General features: G+C 35.1%; 1 protein-coding gene and 1 non-coding gene across 2 annotated transcripts in view; both read left to right on the forward strand.

Moving 5' to 3' along the window:
* Positions 1–1697: 1697 nt before the first annotated feature.
* Positions 1698–1770, forward strand: TRNAK-UUU (transfer RNA lysine (anticodon UUU)). Its single transcript has one exon. It is a non-coding gene; the product is annotated as a tRNA-Lys (tRNA).
* A 1103-nt stretch (positions 1771–2873) lies between these two features.
* The window catches only part of LOC138714927 (uncharacterized), a 285934-nt gene continuing 267762 nt past the window's right edge, over positions 2874–21045 (forward strand). Inside the window, exon 1 of the mRNA XM_069847214.1 lies at positions 2874–4512. Coding sequence (XP_069703315.1) covers positions 4341–4512 — 172 coding nt within the window. The 5' untranslated portion in view covers positions 2874–4340. The remainder of the gene's footprint in view (positions 4513–21045) is intronic.

A 21045-nucleotide genomic window follows, 5' to 3' on the forward strand; every position in this document is an offset into this window, starting at 1 on the left:
TATATACCCCAATACATGCGGACTACGCTTTTGTATTAATATAGGAACGGACTCCATATTGTTGGATTTATCGGTTGTGACGTAAGCATTTTCATGGCAACCGAAGTGGAATTATCTTTCTTTTTGTTCTATTAGTTCAGATCGAATATATAGACGTTACAGTACAAACGAGGAAAGAGAAAATATTTTCCAAGATAAGATTATATTGAAATACAAATTAAGGTGGTAAGAATATTGAAATTAATAATTAACAAATTGCCAAAGAATGTGATGAATTTATGGCGAATAAAAAGAGGAGGAAGCCAAGAATAAAAGCCCATTCACAATGAAAATTAAACATAACCGTAACATAAACACAGAAGTTTGCGGCCAGGTTTTCAAATGGGATCATTCACAATGATTCACATAAACACTGACATTAACATTGCCGTTATACGTTAACATGAAAGTTTGCGAACTCCAAACTTTCATGCTTATGCTTACGTGATTTGCAAACAGTACACAATCGTGGAGCGCTGAAGTATGCGACAAAATATGAGGAAATGGCGTCGTTGTTATGTTTCCATGGTTACCAAGTATCTTTGCGGTTATGTTTATGTCTCCATCATGAATGATGTGATTTTACCGTAACGCTTACGTTATATTTAATTTTCATTGTGAATGGGCCTAACGTTATGCTACAATAAAGGAAGACCTGAAGCTCTTCAAGAACCAGAATGAATGAACAGAACGGTTTAGTTATTAGGAATCGGAAATTGTTAGACGGGAAGCCGCGTCGCTGCAGTCCCGAACTCCAATCTGTGCGATCGTGGCTATCCTCCACAATCAACTGTCTGTCCTCCACTGACTGCTGCATTCTCTCGTTCCTTGTGTGCCTGGGGAATGGATATCTAGTTCCGTACCTATTTTGTTTTCTACTTCCTAGACGTATGTTATTCAAATATCTCAACATTTCATGTACACAGTATCTCCCTATTAAAATTCTATAGGATATAAAATTCCTAAATGAGCCATAAACTCTTATAAATGCCTAAAACCTATGTTTGCGCCTGAAAAGCGCCTTTTTAGTATTTCGCGTATATTTAAAATAAAAATTCCGGTACTAAAAATAAAAAAATATATCAAGATAACCACAAAAATGCTACAAAAAAATCTTACAGACGAATACTGGTCTAGCAAGTTCGTTCCACATTGATCTTAGAAGTTGACAGAAAAATATTTTACCTAATTGCCTGGATTTGAAGTTTGTTTGGAAAAGTACATCTAGCACATAAAAGGCGTGGTAGATTGTTCATGTTAGGCGAGAGATTACAAATTAGTTTTCATGTCATTGTACTCCTGTTATGCGAAATGGAAATGATAATTTGAGCCTTCGGTTCATTAGCACACATTGTTGTACTTAAATTCAACCTAAAATGGAATATTCACTAAAATTTAAATTGTTAAGTATTGTTAATTTCATCGAACCCGGGACCTTTGGTTAAATGTACCAACGCTCTGCCAACTGAGCTACCCGGGAACTCTACCAGGCACCGATCCAATTTTTTCCTCTATATCCACAGATCTCAAAGTGGGCTGACAACCGTCAAGCAACCAACATTGAGTGCACACTAACTCTGTGTGACTTAAATTGTGGTTTTCTGTTAACAAACAGTGACGTGTATAGAGGGAAAAATTGAATCGGTGTCTGATAGAGTTCCTGGGTAGCTCAGTTGGTAGAGCGTTGGAACATTTAATCAAAGGTCCCGGGTTCGATACCCGGCCCCGGAACAATTTTTCCCTCGAAATTATTCAAATCAACTTTACAGGGAGTTACACCTGAAAGCTTGATTTGCATAATACACGTCACTTTTCGTTAACAGAAAATCGCAATTTAAGTCACACAGAGTTAGTATGCACTCAATGTTGGTTGCTTAACGGTTGTCAGCCCACTTTTAGGTCTGTGGATATAGAGGGAAAAATTGTGTCTGGTAGAGTTCACGGGTAGCTCAGTTGGTAGAGCGTTGATACGTTTAACCAAAAGTCCCGGGTTCGATACCAGGCTCCCGAACAATTTTTCCCTCGAAATTATACAAATATTGTTTTTTTTTTCTGAGTATAAAAGGGAGTATTTCTTTTGATAAAATGGAAATGTTAATTGTTATTTGTTATAATGAGGCTAGTTGTATACTTTGTATGTTATTTTTATATGTTTGGGTAAATTGTTTTAGATTGGGAGTTACGAAGTTTATAATAAATCACAAATTATTGTTTTTTAATATATTATTCCCTTATTATTTACTTTTTCTACGGCCGTGAACGATTGAAGCACATGTTTGGCTACTACCCGGTTGTTGTACGTGTTTATCGTGTTTGTCGTTCTGGTTCACTGAATTGAGAGTTGCGTTAATACTTTCCATTCGGTAGAGATATAGGCCAAGTTCACACAACTTAACAGTTTTGGTACCAACTTCCTATCTCTGCATATTATTAATACTACATAGGACTTGGACCATACTGTGCACATTACCAGTTCCACTACTTGTGAAAGTAATTTTTTAGACTTATAGTAGGCTACTCATTAGAGGGTGAATAGGAATGGCCAAAAGCTCAATTTCTAAAGGTAGATGATAAATGAAAGTCGAACCCACGATCATGTGTCTCAATACAAATACAAATCACACATCAATAACTCTGCGCATACAGCGGCGGCAAATACATGTTAGTTGTATAATAATGCAGCGCGTATTGAACTCCATGCTTGTCATGGCTTGCCGAGCGTACTCTAGCTATAGTGAGTATATATCTAGACATAGTTATATTCCCCTGATCCCCTTCCACTTTGTCTGACTTCTCCTCTTCCCCCGACCCCGAAACCCCTTCCTACACGTCATGCAAGGTGGTTTCAAAACTTGGTTTTCTCGCTCGTTGTGCCAGATCACAGCTAGACTTTTGCATGTGCAGTAAAAATATTACAATACCTTGTAATTGGATGAGGCATTTGACGGACTATCACCGTGCCTCGAACCTGGATCGTCTAAATCGCGGAGCGTGCGTCTTTCATTTAGTGTCGCCGTGTGCAAGGCACGTATTTCTCCGTCGTAAAAGTCGAGAAGAATGTTTTTCCAGTCCCAATGACGTATGAGTTAAGTTCTATAAGTATTTCAAAAGCGGAGAAAGAGAGAGAAGAAGAAGGAGGGAAAAGTCGAAGGTAACGTCACCCAGTCGTCGTTACAGTAGCAAGTTTAGTACTCCGAGTATAACGCGCATTGTTGCGCCATACAACAATCAGGAAGTGTTTCATACATTTCAAAGACTTATCAGTTGTTTGAAGAATTGTGTACGTGTTTTGTGTCGGTATTTGTGCCTCCAAATTGAGATGTGCCTTTTAGAATTCAAAGAGGACCTTCTTCTAAAGTTGAAAGATTGTTTTTACGAACCTTGAAGTGATTCTTTTTTGAGGTTATGTTTACATCGCCTATCGTTAGTTTGAAAGAAGAGTGAAGTCTTTCAAGTGACGTGTGGTTAAGTTACAAGTTAAATAGGGTTATCAGGAAGTTCGGCTCAAGAAGCGAATTAATTTTTTTCTTAATTAAAACGTGGGGAGAGAAAGTGAAGTGGATAACCTCTTGTGGTTTGTGGCACTTGGTAAAGGGCCGCTGTTTTGCAACGACTCTTATGCTTTACATTAACTGACTCTCCACACATTTTACATACATGTACACGCCCTTTGTAACCACCACCAATATTCTAGCCACCTACAGTGTCCCATCTGGGTATCTAGAAACGTTTAATTCGAACAGTTACTGTTATGGTGATAAATGAAAAAAGCCACAAAAATTCAATTATTGCCATTGTTATAAATTAATTCCAAAAATATAAACGTTATTTTAAAAGTCTGTGATTGTGTAAAATTGTTTATTTATTTATGAAAACATTAGACTCTCTTACATTTTCTTATTTCGATATGAAATTGAGTCCGTATTGTCATTGCTTTCTCTTTGACGAGAAAGGTTCTATGAAATGATTATCCTGTTACAATGCTACACATTGTTGTTAATTTCTTGTTATTGATGTTATAAAAAGAGTATTATAGCTGAAGTGATTTCCCGCCATTTTGACGCTTCGCTTACTATTGCATTGCCCATCCTATTGTCATTCTTAATAAACAGAGATTTTACATATATGATGGGGTGAGAAAAAGTGAATGTTGTTTAGTGTACGCACTACTAATTGCTATAATCATCTTGAGGTTAAAACCGACCAACTGTGTGTGTTTTTCTCGCCGAGAAAAGTGTATTCCAAACATAACATAAAAGAAACAGGTTGGTGGAGTAATAGTGGTGCATTTCAAATGGTGTATGTGTGATGGTGTCTGTGAACCAACGCAGCATGTGGTTTCAATTATGGCCAATCGTAACAATAAGAAGGCTTTGTACTCGTCTGCAGTGGCCTGCTTAGGTCTCATCTGCTTCGCCGTTGGCGCTGCCGCCGTTGGACTACCGAAATGGGGATATTTCAAGAATCCACAAGGTCAGAATGCCTCTTATTTACTTCTTTTTTTCTAATGAGGCCCATAAATGGGCTACTAATCACAATCGAGTACCCGGAACTATTGCTACCGGTTGTTTCAAATTTGCATTGTCCATCTATTGTCACTATTGATCCAGTGACAGTTGAGCTAATCCTCATCAGCAGGTTTACTGTTTTATTGAGGATCTTCGATCCCGCCACGTACCAAACACGGGAGAAAAAACGTACTTACGTCATTGAAAATAATCTCGAAATTTAAACGCATCATTCTAAAGACAATAATGTGATCACTGCGGGAGCTATAAACCCACCACACCCGTCCCAAATACCTTCGTTTCTTATATATCTAACCTATTATTTTCACCTGAAATCACCACGTAACCTATTGGTACCACCATTATATTGCACTACGCGGGAAAGCGCTCCACTTTTTGGTCCAGAATAAATCTGTTCATATATCTATCTAACAAATTATATGCAAGACATACCAAAAGCTTAAACAAACCAAACCTAACTTGCCACTAATTCTTGACCTTGCGAAAACTCGCTTAATTTATCTTCACAGATATATTTGTAAAGTTATATCATCCAGAGTGCGAATTAAGATATCTGATGAGGGGGGATAGAAACCTAGATAGAGAATAATAATAATAATAATAATAATAGTAATAATAATAATAATAATAATAATAATAATCCGTGGCGCTACAGCCCGTGAAGGACCTAGACCGACCAGCCGGCTGCTGGCCTCACGCCCACATGCCGAAGCAGAAGTGGACGATCATCCAACCAGAATGGAGGTTCGTGTGGTTAGCACGATGATCCTCCCAGCCGTTATAGCTGGCATTCGCAACAGGATTTCGCTACCTATTGTAGCTCACCAAATGCATCACGATGCTGGGTGGGCACCGGTCCCATACACTGACCGAAATTTCATGAGAAAATTTCTTCCCCCATGAGGACTCGAACCAGCGCGCATTCCATAACGCGAGTCCTAGGCAGGATGCCTTAGATCACCACGCCACGGCGCGGGACCTAGATAGAGAATACCATACGTAAAATTATTATTATTATTATTATTATTATTATTATTATTATTATTATTATTATTATTATTATTATTATTATCTTCATTCGATACGGCTCAACGCTTGGTTGCACTGAGTTGCTTGTCTTGCATCTTGATAATAATAATAATAATAATAATAATAATAATAATAATAATAATAATAATAATAATAATATTATTATTATTATTATTATTATTATTATTATTATTATTATTATATTCATGAGCAGACTTAAGATAAGATGTGTAATTCCTAAGTTATTGATAGTTGTTAGCTCGCCGGTGATAATAATACATCAATATTATTTTCTTTGCTTACTTTATACAGGGACATCAATTTATTTTTACTTCAATTTTATTGTACCTGAGTTTTTTAATGTACTTCGCTCTCGACCCTTCTACTAGTAAAGTTCCACACGTCCTCCACACAGAACCAAGACCGCGTATGCAGTCAAAGTCGCCTTAAGGTCACAGTAAACAGTACTGAGTGAGTATAGTACGTGCCAGAAATATGTTCGCGTTTTCCAGAGACGAAAGAGCTTTCACAGTTTTATTTTCAGATGAACGGTAATTTTTTTTTCTTTTTTTTTAGGTGGACGTAAAAGAAATGGAAAATTTTGGTTGTACGAGAATCGTTCCGAAAGTAATGTCTCCTAGTTATTTTCATGGAAACTACAACAGATACAGGGAGCATAATAACACAGTTAAATGGAGCAAGATTTCCGCTAGATACAGTTATTTTTCCACATAGTCACCACCATTCGTTATACATTTTTGCCAGTGATGAATAAGAGCCTGCATGCCGCGCTCGTAAAAATCTAAACCAGCAGACACAGCTACTTCTTACAGCTGCGATGACATTATCCTTGTCTAAAAAATATTGTCCACATAGTCCGTCTTTCATAGGCTCAAAGAGATGGAAGTCTAAAGGCTCTAAATCCGGACTGTACGGTGGATGTCTTAAGACAATCCAGCAAAATTTTTGCAACGTGCTCGGTGGTCGCGAAACTGGTAGGTTATAGGGCCTTGTGGGGCGTTATCTTACTGCAAACGAAAGGTTTTCTTCTCTGCCCTGACTCTGGAAATTCGGGCTTTCAGCTTAGCCAGCGTCTTCTTGTAACTTTCAGTTCTGACAGTTTCTCCATGCTCCAGGACATCCAAAAGAATCACACCTTCAGCAAGCGTCGATGGATGTCAATGGGTGCAATTTGTTCGGCAGTGAGGAATTCAATAACACCTCTGTTTCTTACGCACCTCTATGTCAGATACTATTTTGGTAGACTGCAGCCACTATTTGTCGCACGACAACCAAATTAACAGAACATTAGCGTGAAGGTTCAACCTTTATTACACCTCTAACATCCTGCTCAGACGTTATAAGTCAACACAAAAAAGAGGATGCGTTAATTTCGTATTATGAGGTTCGCGAGGGAAAACTGTAAATTTCACATTTTTGTAGGATAGCGAGAAACGACCGGCAAATTTCAAAATTGTAGTTTGTGGTATAAACCTATTTCTTATTTCGGAAGTATTTTTCTTCATCTCATTTTTTTTACATTTTCCCACAGAAGTTTATCTACCACTATCGACATGGATCTTCAAGACCACAAGAAACAACAGATAACTTTTGACGCAAATCATATTATTCAGAAACGGGGATATTTTAGGTAGGGTAAAGGTTGGTAATATTGTGATAGTTCTTTTTGAGAATTTATTACAATTTTACTGACAAGCAAACATTCTCATATGCGGCAGATAAAAAAGTAATTTTTTTCTTCCACCGTGTCAATAATGTCAAAACAAGTGCTTATACAAATTTTGGCCACTCGAATGCAATTACGAGGGCTGTAAAAATAAGTTTCCCTGTGGCCGTTTACAGAAAGAAAACAAAATTTCATGAAAAGATTTATCGGAACAGATACAGCAATTGTTGAGATATTTTTCAACATATTCCACACCGGAATTGAGACATTTGTCATACCGTGGGATCAACTTTCGTACCCCTGTGTCGTAGAAGTCTGCCGCCTGGGATCGGAACCAGTGTGTGACAGCCGTCTGCACCTCTCTGTTGACTCCACGGTATGACAAATGTCTCAATTCCAGTGAGGAATATGTTGGAAAATAGCTCAACTGTTGTTGTATCTGTCACAATACATTTTTTTCAATGAAATTGTGTTTTCTACCTTTCAGGAAAACATTATTTTATGGCCATCATAATTGCGTTCGAGTGGGCAAAATTTGTGTAAGCACTTGTTTTGGAACTATTAACATGGTGGAAGAAAAAAAAATAATTTTTTATCTGTCCCCATCAGAATGTTTGCTTGTTAGCGAGAGGAAGATCGATTTTTTGCATCAACGTATTAAGGGAATGTTCATGGGCAAATAGCTGCACAAAATTGGTCCTTCTCTCGCTCAGTAAGACTGTAATAAATTCTCAAAAATATCACTCGTATCACAATATTACCAACCTTTACCCTATAGTAAATCTGAAACTCGGGACCTACAGCTTCACTTTTCCTTCGAACGAAGCCTTTCTAACAGTTTTATGGATCGTATTTGAACCCATGGATCCGAATATAATGATAAACCACTTGATTACCGAGGAGAATGATTTTAGTGAATTGAAACTTAATTCTTAGTTGATTTCTAGTGTCTCTAGATGTGGTCAGCTGAGACCTTTTTGGAATTCTGCTAGTACAGCAGAGTATTCTACTTCTCCTGTAAGGCGGAATTCATTGCTCTCGATGATGTGAGATAAGTTAGGATGATGGCTAGGGAACTTAAATTTTGACATAAGCAAGGAAACGTGTCAAATCATTTCCTGAAACTACCATTATTTAGGAAGGAGATTTTTTACGCACCATAAATTTATGATGAGGGATCACCGGCCTCTGTTTTCACTCCTAGGGAAGCCATACAAAGGATTTTTATAGCTGTGCAGTGTCTGAACCCGTGAACTCGGGATTTAATGATTAGTATGGCAAACACCTCACCACTGAGGACGACCTGTTTTGATAAATCATAAACCTATACTTATTTTGGAGCCACAGAATTGACTGCAGATGGAAGATGTGGAACCAAATGAAGTTACAGTAGAAGATCGATTATCCGAATATCGATCAACCAAAACATCGGTTAACCGAAAGCGTTCCAGTGGGAAAATTTTGAATTTGCGCGCGTGCCATGTAGAAGTTTCGCTAGCGCTGTTTGCGAGATTTAGCGGCAAAAAAAAAAAAAAAAAAAAAAAAAAAAAACAAGTCTCAGCTCTGAAGCAAAAAGAAGTTTGGACTTCTTTTCCTAAATCGTAGGCTACTTTAATGGCCGTTTTGAACTTGTCAAACTAGGCTAGTCAGTTTTCTGTGTTATTTATAAGACGTGTGATACAAAATATGTACTGTATGTACAGTTTTGTGTTTAATATCAGTGTTTCTTTGTTTCATGCTGCTCCTATGACATCGGTACAATTTGTTTTCGTAAATTATCGGTTATCCAAAAAATCAATTATCCGAAAACCCCCCGACCGCAATTGTTTCGGATAATCGATGCTCTACTGTGCTTTTGTTGCACATTCACTTTTAATAGGTTTACACAAAAAATCTGTTTCTTATAGATTGAGTTAGTTAATAATATGGATCTGAAGTGAAGATTATAGGCCCTACGATTACTTAAAGACTTTTAAATATGCCCACAAACATTCGAAAGGCAGGCACATATGAAGTGTATTTATTAATTTTTCTGATTTAAAATGCAGAAAAAGATTGTGACAGTTTGTAAGCAATAAAATATACATTATGTTTTATGATTAATAAATATTTGCTATTAAGGCCGTTTGAACCGTTTGAAATAATAATATATTTTGAAATTAGTTTATAGTGTTATTCTTTATTGCGTGAGTTAATGTTTAGGAAACGATGAAGCGACGAGTCCTAATTTTTACAAATGCAATAAATAAATAACCTTGTAACGAGTTTCATATGTTACTGTTTATGTATAATAATATTATAACATAGTTAGTAAACTAATTGGGATTTCCCGGTCTCTGATAGGGTCAAAAACCCTGATATAACTGATATTAATTTAACCCTTGCGGTGAATTTCGGTGAAGTCCGGAGGGCCTAATTAGTCAAATCCACTCTCCTCACCTCCACGCTGGGGCCCCTGGGATCTTTTTAAGATGCGAAAGACAGAGTGGTGTGCGGAAAGCAATGGGAAGCTACCGCATTTATCTTTCCCAAGAAAAACTACAAACATGGCATGATGAGTCTTTCCACGGTAAAAGATTCCGGATGTATACCATCCCCCCATTCGGATGTCCGGGAGGGGGATGCTGGGAAGGACACTTTTAAGGTGAACGGGAGAAAAGTTCGGGGTAGAAGAAGATATCAGATGATAGACAGCATTAATATATATGTATCATATGAGGAAACAAAGAGGAAGGCAGAAAATAAGAAAGATTGGAGAAAGCTGGGTTTGCAGTGAAAGATCTGCCCTTGGGCAGAAAACTGAATGAAATAAAATAGTTAATGAAGACAAAATGGGTTAATTTATAATCAATTGCTCCGAAACAAAGCTTGCAATATACTCGTGACGTCTTGTATTTATTGAAAATGTTGCTAATTAATATGGAAATTAATTTACCAACAGATACTTTAAAAGAAACTTATACAGTACAAATTGGTTTAATTCTCGAAAATCTCATGAAAGCCATGAAAAAGAACACGAGAAATTTATGAAATGGTTGGATATTTAGAAAACAAAAAATATTTCAGAAAAAGTGAACAGATCAGTTGATTAAATTTTATATTTAAATGTTATGTTTAATTTTAATGTCCAAAAGTAAGATTGCGTTATTGATTAATAAAATATTTATTTTCTTTTAGAAGTTGTTTTAATTAATATTGATGTTTTGGCGTAGCACTGTTACAAATACAAACTAGTTAATGACGTAATTGTTACTATGGTAATTTCATTGCACGCGTGTTATAAAACGCCATTAATACAATTTTATTAACGATTTTGAATAACAATGTAGACTATTTGTAATGCTGGTGTATAAAAAAAACTATATTACTGTTTAGAATAAATTATAATATGCCAATTTTTTTTTAATCTTCACACTTCGAAACTGTAAATTTTAAAAGTTATAATATATGGGCTATCACATTTGATCCCAGTATCGGTTAGTCTAGTCTAGATGATGCACAGAAGCTTAAAAAAACTCTTTATTTACTAGAAACCATTCAAGTTGCTATAATTTTAGCAAAAGAAATTGAAATAATTATTTTCATTATACTGGTATTTAGTTATTATAAAATTACGTTCGGTTGTTTTATTAGGACATAATTATGATCGTTTATTTCACATATCGTCGTTGTTCCTGCAATAACTCCTATGTGCAAAGTATACAATTTTTCAGTAGGAAGAAAAACACATTCATTCATCCTATGGCAGCCATACATAGGAGATAATGAGTTCTTACATTTTCGAAAGAAATAAATATAATTGCATATAGGAGATTTTATTATTTGCTATATCACTGTTTAAGTTATTTAATAGAGTAAAAATCTGAAAATCGATAAATACGTCACATAGGAGTTATTGCAGGAAAACGACGATACAAACTTTCATAATGTTAATGCCAGCAGTTTCAAGATCAGTACTTCATGTCTCGATGAAAAAATGTGTCACGCGTGAGATATTTGTCTGGATATTAGCAGTGGCGTGTTCTGTCAGAGGAATTTTGTTTTCTACCCCACCTAATCATAATGTTATACTCTTTCAAGCTTTAGAATCTTAGAGAGTGGAGACAGTTTTATACAATTTTAGATTGACAAGATGTTTAAGAGAAAATTTCATGAAGTTTTATTCGAGCGTGTAAGAATATTGTGCAGTGCTAGTTTACTCCCCTGTTTAACGAGTTTTGTCGTGTTGAAGTTGGCATTCCCGAAGTCATTAAAAGTTTACGGAGGGCTTGTTATCTGCCTTGGCGACTTAGATGCAGCAGGCGAATTTAGAAAGGCATTAACACGATGTTTGTTACACGCTTTTCACTGTTTTCGTAGTGTGTAACGTCGACGTGCGGGACTGAAAAGTTCGTTAAGAAAAGTGAAATAACGAAAGAGAAATTTATCCACGGCATAACTGGAATTATTTTTTCTTTCACAAACACCATTCCGCTATGAAACTCAATTTACAGGCCTAATTCTAGGTAAACTTATTCATAAATTCGTTATTACTGAACTGTTATTTATTATTTTCTTCAATTATTCATTTTTTATTTACTTTACTTTTTCATTACATTTTAAAATTTATTCGTTTATTTAGGCCTATTCATCTATACTTGTAAGAATTCACTTCTTTCTCATTTCTTTCCATTTATCATATCTTTATTTCTTTTGTTCGTACATCTATCCACCAACTCGTGTATTCATTTACACACCTATTCTTTATCAATCCTTATCTATCCATTAATCTTTACTGCCACTCATCCATCGATGTCATCTAATATCCATGTATTTATCCATATAGCCATCTATCTGAAGTCATTAGTTAATAAATTCATTAAATAATTAATCCCTTGATTTCTTCTTTCATTTACTCAAATACTTCATGTGCCTTCTTGTATTTCTCTTTATTTCTTCCGATTTATACTTCTATTTTTTCTATTTTTCTCTCTATATTTAGTTTATGCTTCCTTTCTTTTTTTGCTCCTTTTCTTCTTCATTATTTATTCACATGTTTGTAGTTATTTCTTTTTTTTTCTTATTCTCTTCTGCTGTCTATACATCCAACCATCTGTCCGTCCATCCATACATCCGTCTAGGTTTCATTAATCTGCTCTCCACGAACTCACATCCTTCTACTAGATCATTAAACCATCCATCCGTTCGTCCATCTATCCGTGCGTGTATGTATGCATAACTATAGGCCTATACGTATACATATGTATGTATTTATTTACACTGCGAGTGAGCAAACACCCGGTGGCAGTGGTATATACAATATTAACAATACACAATAAAATGATAAGCAAATTTACAATACACAATACAATTTTACAACACATATACAATTTCATACACAATACAATAAGAATACACAATGCAATTTAACACAATAATAATAAAACATAAATAAAATACCTAATTTTACAATACAACCTACATAATTATGTATAGGTCCTACACAAGTTTCAATAGTCTTTCACTTTACTCTCATCTCATTCCCTGTAGTGGCACTATGACGCATTTCACTGACACTTTAGCACACATTTCACTGACACTCTGTAACACATTTCACTGACACTATAGAACACATTTCATTGACGCTATAAATTATCACTGATCGGAACTGTTCACTGCACTGTAAAACCATAACTTCACTGACTCACCTCGCTTCACTGATACAACAGTTCAAATAAGTCAAATAATTACATCCTTATGCATACTTATAAACAGAACTACATTTAAACTAAACATTTCTAGTCTAAGGCCCTCTTACACGCTATTTTTAAATAATTTACAATTCAAACCAAGGAAGTAAACTCGTCAGGCTAGATAAATACATGTCACCTTAAAAAGTTAAATGTTGAATGTCACCTTAATTTTAATTTGCACTTTATACACAACTTTTTAAATTATTCTTGAATCTCCTTAAGGAAGGACAGCCCTCAAAGACCGCTGCAGGTAGGTCATTCCAATCATTTATAGTTATATTTAAAAATGAGAATTTACCTACATCCGTTTTCTGTTTCCTACATTTGATTTTAAAATCATGATCGTTCCTACCATAGTACGTTGGCTTTTCTAACCGAGCCGTTATGTCTACCCATGCTTTCTGACCTAGATGTGCTCTATACAATGATGTTATTCTAGTTTTCCTACGTCTGTTTTCCAAAGTTTCCCATTTAAGTTCTTTTATCGTATCGTTTCCATCTTCTCTTTTACCTTTAACAAATTTAGCTGCCCTATGCTGGATTCTTTCTAAGGAATTTATCTGATATATTCTATAGGGATCCCAACATGTAGTTCCGTATTCCATTAACGGTCGCACTAACGTTAGATATGCTATTTCCCTCGATTTGGGGCTAGCCTTTCTCAAGATTCTCATAATAAAGTGAAGTGCCCTCCATGCTTTACCCGTAACATTATCAACATGCTCTCCCCAAGAAAATTTGGAGTTTAAATACACTCCCAGGTATTTACAACATTGTTCTTGCGGAATTACAACACCACTGAATTCGTAATTAAGACTAGTTTCCTCTCGGGTTTTACAAAATGTTATAGATTTACTTTTAGAACCATTTATTTTCATCCTATGCTTTAACGCCCAGTTATAAATTTTATTCACGTACGTACGTACTTACATAATAATAATAATAATAATAATAATAATAATAATAATAATAATAATAATGGCTTTATTTAACCTGCCAGAGTTAAGGCCTTAAGGCCTTCTCTTACACTCAACCAGGATTAAAACTTGTTTACACAGTTGATCATACCATACATACATAGACCTACATTACATACATACACATATATAATACATAGCCTACATACATGCATGCATGCATACATACATATATATGCTACATACATACATACATACTCACATACATACATACATACATACATACATACATACATACATACATACATACATACATACATACATACATACATACATGTTCTTTTTTCTTTCTTTGGTTATCTTGATTTATTAATGATTGTCTTTTTTTCTTTTTCTTGTCTTTCTTTTTTTCTATCTTTGTTATTTTCTACATTGTGTGCAAACATAGAATGACCACATATTTCTGTACGTGCTATTACATTTAATTTTACTAAGGAGTCCTGGTTAAAGTGTTGTAATGTATAATATGGTCAAGGGTGGGCATTTCCCTCTTTCCGAGAATCTACACTGTCACCAGCTTTCCGAGGTAGTGGCACTCAAATGTGACAATAGCAATATTAAAGTATTTCGTTGTGATTCATGTCGATAGCTCGTCACGTGTCTGCTGTGAATAAACACACAAGAATTCAGCATCAACGTGACTGGTTTGCTGCCAGACACGATTAAATAACTTCGTAATAATGACGATGGTGACAAATAGAAGTAGTTATCCAAATGTTACAACATCAGTCTCTTCTTTAAATATGATCTACTTGGCCAGGTGTACAAACAAATGATGAGCTTGGTATCAAAGTTGGACAACTCCACTTTTGCTTTTTTTTACAGGAGAGGCGAAGAACTAGATCCTTGGAAACCAATGTCACCGTTATACGTACATTTTTTTAAACATTCTCATTGGTCATAGAAACATTTTTTTAAATCTCAAAATGTGATTAAAATTAATATTCAGGTCGCAGTTTAAATTGAAAAAGTGAAGTTGTCCATCTCTGAAACTAAGTCATGGAGTTGTCTGTTTTTGAAACCAAACGAAGCCATATTTAAAGTGAAATTGTCTACTTTTGAATCTAAAGGCTGGTTCACTATAAACCGGGAACGGAAACGACAACGAGAACGAGAAAGGAAATATTATTAAAATAAATGTATTTAAATGTGTGCATGCACAATTAACGAGAAGCTTGTCGGAGTCCGGTGAAATTGAATTGTGAATGCACACATTTAAATACATTTATTTTAGCAATATCTCCATTCTAGTTCTCGTTGTCGTTTCCGTTCCCGGTTTATTGTGAACCAGCCTTAAGTCTCTTCTAACTCAGTTTCAAAGCAAATTTACGTAAAACAGTACTTATTCATCCATAAACCGATTATATAAACAATCAGCCATCTTGGATTTGCCATGCGTGATGAGAATAGGTGGTACGAATGTGGGCTTCTCATTGGCTACTGAAGGAATTGTCCTAATTTGAAACCAAGCCACAGTGGAGTCGTCTACATTTTGATTCTAAAGCGCACAATTAAGTGCTATTTTCGCTCTGTTCTGTCCGTTTTTGAACCTAAACAGTTCCAGAGTCGCATTCAGCATACAAAATTCTATGAGAACAATCGATATCTCGAAATCGCAAAAAAATGATGTCTAACTTTGATACTATGCTCCTCAAATAAATAATTGAATAAGTAATTAAATGTATGCATGTAATTAGATAGATATCGTCATCATGGACTATAATTCTTAGTTTTTTTTCCAGAGTAAATGTATAAATGAATGAGATAATAAATCTCCACTTTATTCGCCTCGTTTTCTTCCACAACTACAGTTCACGATCTTTTTAGACTCACTTCAGTAAATAAATAAATGAATAAATTACATATATACATATATGTCGTAATAATAATGATAGTAATAATAATAATAATAATAATAATAATAATAATAATAATAATAATAAATTAGATAAATAAATACATTTGTTGTTAGTCAACTGTCGGAAGACAGGTCTGAACCTCACAAGTGATAACAAGAAGGCACCACTTATGAAGCAACTAGGGCAGGAGATAATGGGCTAGGGTGGCCAGTTCCTTTCCCCATCCGTTGCATACATCGGCGATTAGCTATACTTATATTACACTAGTCAGACTTCAGATGCATACAAACAATAATTTTCCTTTGACACATATCGTCAAATGAGATGTACTGCCTGATAAGAGATACAGTATACATATTAGCCAGAACCTCAATCAGACAAAAAAATAAATGTATATGTAAATAAATACCTATTAAATGTTCGCCTCCTTTTTTGTTGTTAACGAATTATAATTATGATTGGTCATTTCAGACATATTTGACTAGTAGACACAGAAATGAGTAACTAAATATCTACTTTCTTCGTATATATATATATATATATATATATATATATATATATATATATATATATATATATATATATGTGTGTGTGTGTGTGTGTGTGTGTGTGTGTGTGTGTGTGTGTGTATTGTTTTACGATGGTCCTCATCAAAAAATGAGTGTTTCCACTGATTTACTTACCTTAAGATAGAAAGCCTACATGAATAAATGTGCATGAGTACATATTACCTACTATATTATTGTATGGCTGAAGGACCGAATGAAATCATATTCTGTAGATAAATATATTTGTTGAATTTGTTTATGCTTTCATTATATCGCATGCTCTTATGAACTGGGCAATATTTCCTGCCGTAAGCCTATCTATGATTTCCGCTATTGTAGCAACAGGCGGACGCGTTCTTGTGTTCAGCACGCATAATAACAGTTCTCGTCTCGGTAATTATGTTGTACTCCGAGCGATTTTGCTGTAAAAAAAGTTTGTAAGGAGCAACAACCTGTTGGAGAGATGTATTCAGGCATTTTGGCTAACAAATTAGTTTTAATTTTCGCTTTTGTGGCATAGAGATAGCGCATAGAGCCACGAATCAGCGGATATAGGTTCGAAATCCGACGAGAGGAACGGAATAAAATCTCTTTCTCACAGAAAATAAGTGTGTATTGCTTTGATCTGAAACAGTGGTTTTGTACCTTGTTCATCACATAACCTAGGTGTCTCTAATATGTAGTGTTTGAGAATAAATCGGTGCAAAAAGGGAGGTAATCATGTTTAATTACCTTAATAAAACATAACAAAAGCATGCCGGCAGTGCTGTATGCAACAGCGAGTAAGGCGTAACTTGAATGATTACGGGTTCGAGCCCCTCCCAGGAAATGACTGTCTGTCCTTTGCCAATGTAATGTCATGTGTTGTCACAAGCAAAAACATGTATGTAGACTTACAGGCCTACCTTGTATAATGAGAAACGAGAGGTTAAAGACAGATAAACAAGTGACATACGAGATATCTCAGCTGTACGTTTCGTTTTCTGATGTACTATGTAATTCAAGTCTCGGCGATGTTGAAATGGCAAGACTAGATTTTTCCATCGTGTTGGAAAGTGGATGAGCAAAATAATGTCCCGGTTCTGTTCGAGCCGGAAGGTCCGGTTTCAAACTCCCCTTAAGGGAGGCAACAATTATAACTTTCTCTTGTTTTGCAGTTAGTGTTTGTAGCTCGCAACTGTTGACCTAAAACTACAAATGATTCCTATACGATCTGCTTTACCAAGCGGGATTTAGATTTCTTTTTTTTTTTTTTACTGCTTAATTTATTTAATTAGCAACTTACATAATAAAACACAATATAGGTCTCCAATGACGTGGAGTTAGTAAATTATGTAGATAATTCAAACATATTTAAATAGACACATCATTAGTCAAGTATTCGAACTGATAAAAATGTAGAGGAGAAAAATTTCTCGTTAACATATTAACTGTTTGTTTGATTTTTCAATTATCATATATTCAGTTTTAACATTTATTGTTAAAATGTTATTTACTTACTTACAAACGGCTTTTAAGGAACCCGAAGGTTCATTGCCGCCCTGACATAAGCCCGCCATCAGTCCCTATCCTGAGCATGATTAATCCAGTCCCTATCATCATAACCCATCTCCCTCAAATCTATTTTAATATTATCCTCCCATCTACGTCATGGCTCAATATCCGTCCTGAAAAAAAAAACACTTGGCTTTTCTTGGAATCAGTTTCAAAGTGGCGTACTGAAACTACACAATAAAATATGACTGTATCGGCATTTTTTACACTTATTATAGAACAAATTCGACTAAATGAATTACGTAATCAGTTCTGCTGTAACAAAAATGTATTGCAGATCTTTGCTTTGAAACTGTTAATAGTTTGAATAAATATTGAACTTACACTCCTACTTACATAAACTGTTATTGCAATATGTGTTTCAAGGAATTCGAAGAAAAGCATATTCCATGAGAATTTACTGGAAAAAGATTAATTGAGAACCTATGAAAAGAAATTATCACATTGTGTATTGGTGATACTATTGAATATAGGGCAAATATGTATATACAGGGTGAACCGTAAGTAATGCCATTAATTTCAGGGGGGGTTTCTTTTAGGTACTTTAAACAAAAAAGTTGAATACAATTATTTTGCTCGTTTTGTTTTTTTTCCGAGATAAAAATGGTTTTATATTAAACATTTCATAGCTTGCTTTGGGAAAGCCATTGATTTAATTTCCAATATGCTCAGTCAATTTAAGAGAGCAGTGTATTGTGATAATAAATTATTGAAAGAATTTTAGTTTTGTCCTTTAAATTTGCAGAAATTTGATCCGAACAAATGTAACATTTTAAAATTCCTTTTCACAAAGAAAAGTTACATTTGTTCGGCTCAAATTTCTGCAAATTTAAAGAACAAAACTAAAATTCTTTCAGTCATTTATTATGCTGATAATTCTTTTCTGGATTAATGATAGTCCTGACATGGCATTAACAACTTAGTGTTATTTCTCTTCGACATGGGAGTTATACCTATATAATTGCGATCCATACGATTTTGCCGTGTCGCCGAGGAACTCCACATTATGACACTTGGACTACATTAGTATTGACGCCTGACTTACGGAATACTGAAGAAAAGACCAACGACCTGGAAATCTTCCCATACGATATTGAACCGTGCCAAAATGTCACGCGTTCACCCAGCGTGGCATTCACGTTGATAATGTCACAGCTGCTTTGTTTCCACACATAGTTACGATTTCAGCTCATATGTCCGCAAAGCAACCGAAAAACAATTGAAGTGTCACGAAAATATATCGTATTTTCTCATGATTTTAAAGTGTTTTGCAACAGTTCAGTTTCTTCATCGTAATATGAATGATAGCATTGCTTCTGGTTCACTTTCTGTGAACATAATTTGAAACACGGCTATAAATTAAATCATTTAGCCTAATACTCTCCAAAATACGAAGATACACTTTCGTTTTCTGGTCTGTAGTGTTAATTTTTTGACTGCCATTCATAAAAGTAGATCTTTTAACGCTAGGCAAGCGTGTTAAAAATTAGGCCTAACTACTATACGGCAGCATGCGAAAAGTATTTTCAACACTGACTTTTCAAATGTTTGCGCAAATTGTCAATTGTTTCCCACCAGATTTCGTATGGCAGCAATCACAACTGATCAATAAAGAGGTTAAAATGAAAGCAGGTATACTTTTAAAAATAATTGTTTTGAATTGAGAAACGTATGCGAAACAAAAATGATTAAACAACTATTTTATTCACAACTATATCAAACAATTAAGAACTAAATGTAATTATAAAAGAAAGTTAGAGTTACACAGTTTTGAACAGGATACCTATCGATCGCTGTCGAATGCTCTACCACTGATTTATAGGCCTACCACTAACTCTTCTAATGAGATGAAGTTTCACTATTACAGTAAGGAGCAATACAGCTTTGGAGGAGTTGGAAGAATATTGTATTTATACCAGCACGGACGAACGGTTGTCTAAAAATAATGTGGGGCTGTGTTAAAAATGGTTTTATTTTGTTCAGTCGGCCTGCAACTTTGTTTCGCTAACCGTTCTACTCAGAAAACAAAATAAAATTTTTAACACTTGTATCGCAAAGAACTATTTTGTATTCCTCGAAAGTGAGATATTTGATTAATTTATAAATTACATAGGCTAGTTTTAAGCAGCTTGTGCGAGCAATACTGTGATTTTAACAGATATTTATAACGCTGAGTGTAAAACATCGAGGCTCATTAAATAGAAAATAAAGCTAGACGGACCGCATGGAAAACATCTTAGACTTGTGTTACCATGGTACTACGAGTGACGTCACCGTATTGACAAAAGTGTAACTAGATAACCGTTTTACTTTAAAACGAAGTGAGATATGTGGCCAACAGGCTTGGAGCTCACAAGATTCTTCCTCACAGCCTCAAATTCCCTTGCAAGGATGCGCTGTCGCGTACCTTTTAATTATTTCTCCTTCTGTTTCCACTTCTTTCATTGCATAATTTCACACGGTCACTCTCGTTGTGTTAACTAATTATGGGTTAAGAGCTACTCATCCTACCTTTGGTAGTAATTATTTAATTCTTAAAACCATCATTACCTAACCTAAAATTACATACCAATTAACGGTTAGCGCGTCTAGCCGCGAAACCAGGTGGCCCGGGTTCGATTCCCGGTCGGGTCAAGTTACCTGGTTGAGGTTTTTTCCTGAGTTTTCCTTCAATCCAATATGAGCAAATGCTGGGTAACTTTCGGTTTTGGACCCCGGACTCATTTCACCGGCATTATCACCTTCATCTCATTCAGACGCTAAATAGCCTAAGATGTTGATAAAGAGTCGTAAAATAACCTACTAAAATAAAATACCAAGAATAAAAGCATTTCACGTACTTCAAGGGGTTTCATAAATGCCCAATCACTTTTTATACAGTTATAGAATAATGGTATCCTATATCTTAAAGATATGCGTACTAATGTTTAATTTTTAATTAAATTGAGTGACAGTATTGACAGATTTGAATATTAATATACCCAGAGTTAGAAGGAAAAATCTACGTTTCAAATATCGCGGCTCGTTTTCTGCCTTTTTGACGCTGTTTGAATTAATATTTCAAGGTACATGTCTACATTAGAAGTGATTA

Source organism: Periplaneta americana, chromosome 15 (genome assembly GCF_040183065.1).
Source record: "Periplaneta americana isolate PAMFEO1 chromosome 15, P.americana_PAMFEO1_priV1, whole genome shotgun sequence".
Classification (NCBI taxonomy): Eukaryota; Metazoa; Arthropoda; class Insecta; order Blattodea; family Blattidae; genus Periplaneta; species Periplaneta americana.